This window comes from Oryzias melastigma, linkage group LG9 (assembly GCF_002922805.2).
Source record: "Oryzias melastigma strain HK-1 linkage group LG9, ASM292280v2, whole genome shotgun sequence".
In the NCBI taxonomy this organism is placed as follows: domain Eukaryota; kingdom Metazoa; phylum Chordata; class Actinopteri; order Beloniformes; family Adrianichthyidae; genus Oryzias; species Oryzias melastigma.
The window spans coordinates 164,366-168,551 of NC_050520.1; the positions used below are offsets into that span (position 1 = coordinate 164,366).

Sequence of the window (4,186 nt, forward strand, 5' to 3'; positions counted from 1 at the left end):
ATCCATCCATCCATCCATCATCCTCCATCCATCCATCATCCATCCATCATCCATCCACCCATCATCCATCCATCCATCATCCATTCACCCATCATCCATCCATCCATCATCCATCTATCATCCATCCATCCATTCTCCATCCATCCATTTCCTGAGTTTCCTTCACAGTGTGATTCTGTTTTTTTCTGATAGTTTTGTTATTTTCTATTTCCAGTAGAATTACTGTTAATCGGTGTGTGTTGTTGGGGGGGGGGGACATAAAGCACAAAATTCTGCTTTTATTTTAAAAATATCTTTGTCTTCCTCTTGACCCACAGCCTCAGTGCCTCATCTCCCCACCGCCGCGGCGGTAAAGACCCATGCGGTGACATGGGCGGCCAACATGGTGGTGCAGGACGCCATGCCGGCATCGTACTACGACCACGACGTCACCACGCTGGGCGTGTTTGGACTGCAGCACAACGGGCGGCAGCACGGGCGCACGGACGGCGTCTGCTTCAACACGCTGGTGGCGCTCATGCCTGACCGCGTGCAGCGTAACGAGGACGGACTGAAGGTGGAGCTCCCGCCTGCCGGGAAGCCCCCACCTATAGAGAACCCTCGATACGTCTGGTTTCAGGTTCAAAATCTGGATCTCAGAGAGAAACTTCTAGAGAAAACCAAAAACACCTCCCTGCTGCCCATTCACAGCCTGTACTGAGCATGCTCAGTGACGACAAGCCACAGCTTTGGTCCTGTAAGGGTTACAATCAGGAACCAGTGAAAGAACCCCCCAGACTGATTATGGACTGGTCCTCGGGACGCGGTACCAGATGCAGAACTTTCCTTGGACTGGTCCTCGGGACGCGGTACCAGATGCAGAACTTTCCTTGGACTGGTCCTCGGGACGCGGTACCAGATGCAGAACTTTCCTGGGACTGGTCCTCAGGACGCGGTACCAGATGCAGAACTTTCCTGGGACTGGTCCTCGGGACCAGATGCAGAACTGTCAGTCGACTGGTCCTCGGGACGCGGTACCAGATCCAAAACTGTCAGTGGACTTGTTCTCAGGACGCGGTACCAGATGCAGAACTGTCTGTGGACTGGTCCTCGGGACCAGATGCAGAACTGTCAGTGGACTGGTCCTCAGGACGCGGTACCAGATGCAGAACTGTCTGTGGACTGGTCCTCGGGACACGTCCAGTACTGGTATCTGAACTGGTAGCAGAAGCGAACCGGGCTAGGGTCTGGGTTCTGGTGCGCTCCATGTCCCGTTACTGGACCAGTTCCAGTTTGCAGCCCGGAGGTTGTGGACCTCTGATTCTGAGAAAGTTTAGTAGAAATGTTTGGACTGATCCTGTTTTCAGTGTTACAGCATTGATGCACTTTAACTGAGTTACATGAAGAAAACAGTTTGATAATTTATGAATAAAATCTCTGAGTGAAACAGAAATCCACTGGAGTTTTTACCCTTTCTAAGAAAGCTGAATTCTGTTTAAAGCAGTCTTACATAAATAATAAAGGGTAACCTAACTAACGGTAACTATATTTATCATATAAATGTCCTACCTGGTTTCATCCGTTTCCTCCTCTTAGATCATCACAAATCAGAGAACAAATGTCAGTAATCCTGTCTGCAGCTCAGCTGCTTCTCTGAATTCCATGGATGATATTAAACGAGTCGTGGATTATTTCACTCCAACAACCTGAATGTGGACAACATGAATTTCTATCAGCTTTTGTTCTGATCGCACTCAAAATACGTGGAAATAACATCAACCAAAATAGAAACCAGTAGAATAATATCTGCTCAAATGAAAGGTTGATATTTTCAATAAAACATCTAATATGAATGAAAATGGTCGATTCTGCGTTACGTTTGTCAGAACTTCTGTTTCCTTGGACACTAGAGGTCCACTTTAGGTAATTCATCTTCTGAAGCTTCAGTGGATGTGGTTTGGATGTCCAGCAGCAACGCAGAAGGTTCTGATGCAACTACAGGTGGGCGGGTCATCGTCGTTTGTGGGTTCTTGACTTCTCTGGGTTTGTGAGTGAGACCGCAGACGGTTCCTCTCAGAACATCAACATCACACATCAGATCAAGGATTTTATTTCTGTCAGAACACCAGAACGTCTGGGGGACAGCTCCATCCATCACTGCTGGTTGGCCGTCTTCTCCGTCGACACCCGGGTCAGAAAGTTCTCGTTGAGGTTCTTCAGGTGTTTGGTCCGGTTCTCCAGACGGACCAGCCACTCCTGCCTCAGCCTGAAACACAGACAGGAACAGAGAGCAGCTCAGAGACGTTTGGAGGACGAGCGTCTCTGACTGGTGACCCGGTTCAGCTAGTGGGTCCAGCAGAGTTCTGGTGAGCCTCTTCTCTGTGATTGGCTGGCACATTTGTACTATGACCACATTATAGTAAACAGGTTTCTGAAGATCATAAATATAATTTGTAACCAAAGAAAAATATTTGATGGATTCTTGATCTCTCCGTGGACCGTCACCTGCAGGAGAACACAGACCTTCAACTGGACCGAACCGAGTTCTCCAGATTGGTCCAAACCTGCTCAGTTCAGGTGAACAAGTCCAGCCAATCATAGTACCTTTCCAGTGAATGTGGGCGGAGCTTCGGTCAAAATGCTATGTGTGAATGTGACTGTGTATGAATGTGACTGTGTGAATGTGACTGTCTGTGAATGTGAATGTGTGTGAATGTGACTGTGTAAATGTGACTGAGTGTGAAAGTGACTGTGTATGTGAATGTGACTGTGTGAATGTGACTGTGTGTGAATGTGACTGTGTATGAATGTGACTGTGTGAATGTGACTGTGTGTGAATGTGACTGTGTGTGAATGTGACTGTGTATGTGAATGTGACTGTGTATGTGAATGTGACTGTGTGAATGTGACTGTGTGTGAATGTGACTGTGTATGTGAATGTGACTGTGTGTGAATGTGACTGTGTGTGAATGTGACTGTGTGTGAATGTGACTGTGTATGTGAATGTGACTGTGTGTGAAGGTGACTGTTTATGTGAATGTGACTGTGTGTGAATGTGACTGTATGTGAATGTGACTGTGTGTGAATGTGACTGTGTATGTGAATGTGACTGTGTGTGAATGTGACTGTGTGTGAATGTGACTGTGTGTGTGTATAACAATTTTTTTTTATTTAAAAAGACATTCCTATTAGTGTTTAAATTATGAAGTTTTAACCTAAATGTCTTAAAAAGCCATTTTTCATGTTTCCAAAATCTCCTCTGAGCTTTCAGTGCTCCGTCCCCGATCCCCCTAGAGCAGGGGTCACCAACCTTTTTGAAACTGCGGGCTACTTCATGGGTACTGAATCATACGAAGGGCTACCAGTTTGAAATAATAAATTTGCTTAGTTTGCCTTTAGTTATTCATTATTAATAATAATAATGATACTTTGCTATGTGAAGACTCTGATTTCTCACCATAATTATCAATAATGACAACAAGCTAGGAAACAGACTTTATTAATCTCAACAGATCTTGTCAGATTTTGAGGTAATGACCAAATGCAATGTTTTTAACAAAATTATAACTATTATTAATTCATTATTTATTAATTAATTATAACTATTATCAGTGGATCTATGCTCCTTAAACGCTTTAATTCAGTCTCATGCACCCGTCCCTTTATTTTCCTTAAACCTCCGAACAGGTTGATTGACAGATCCCGCAGCAGACAAGAATCTGCACATGGTGCGTTCACTGACCTCTGAACATAAGCGAACAGCCACTCGGCCCAACCCAGTCCACTAAACTTTTTCATTTTTAAACAACCCGCAGCAAAACAAATCAGTTTTTCAGAGAAAAAGTCGACACTATTTAATCACTTAATTATATCCGGATCAGTGTCGGTGTTCTATGTTTTCTCTGATAAACTGCTTCGTTTTACTACCGATATCCGGGGCTCAGTGAACGCACCATTCAGAAACACTCAGAAGCTCTGTGTTCTGTTTCATTACACATGAAACTTTAACCAAATTCTAGGAATTTAGAAAAAACAGTGTCGCAATGATACGGTTTCATAATAATGCGATAAAACACAAACCAACTCACTCATAAGTCATTATAAACACGGCAATATGTGTTTTTATTTGATCGTCTAAAAAGGAGCATTTGAGTGACGTCACAGCAGTGTGGTGCACATGCCAGTGGTATGTAAAAGAATGTCCAGA

At 44.4% G+C, this 4,186-nt stretch overlaps 2 protein-coding genes across 3 annotated transcripts in view; one reads left to right on the forward strand and one right to left on the reverse strand.

Moving 5' to 3' along the window:
- nudt18 (nudix (nucleoside diphosphate linked moiety X)-type motif 18) overlaps window positions 1–1,432 on the forward strand; it is a 10,498-nt gene extending 9,066 nt beyond the window's left edge. Inside the window, exon 7 of the mRNA XM_024265297.2 lies at window positions 318–1,432. Coding sequence (XP_024121065.1) covers window positions 318–700 — 383 coding nt within the window. The 3' untranslated portion in view covers window positions 701–1,432. The remainder of the gene's footprint in view (window positions 1–317) is intronic.
- A 641-nt stretch (window positions 1,433–2,073) lies between these two features.
- Window positions 2,074–4,186, reverse strand: part of LOC112142060 (protein FAM240B) — an 11,391-nt gene continuing 9,278 nt past the window's right edge. For both annotated transcript variants that reach the window (XM_024265300.2, XM_036213404.1), the window contains one exon: window positions 2,074–2,245. In XM_024265300.2, coding sequence (XP_024121068.1) covers window positions 2,134–2,245 — 112 coding nt within the window. In that variant the 3' untranslated portion in view covers window positions 2,074–2,133. The remainder of the gene's footprint in view (window positions 2,246–4,186) is intronic.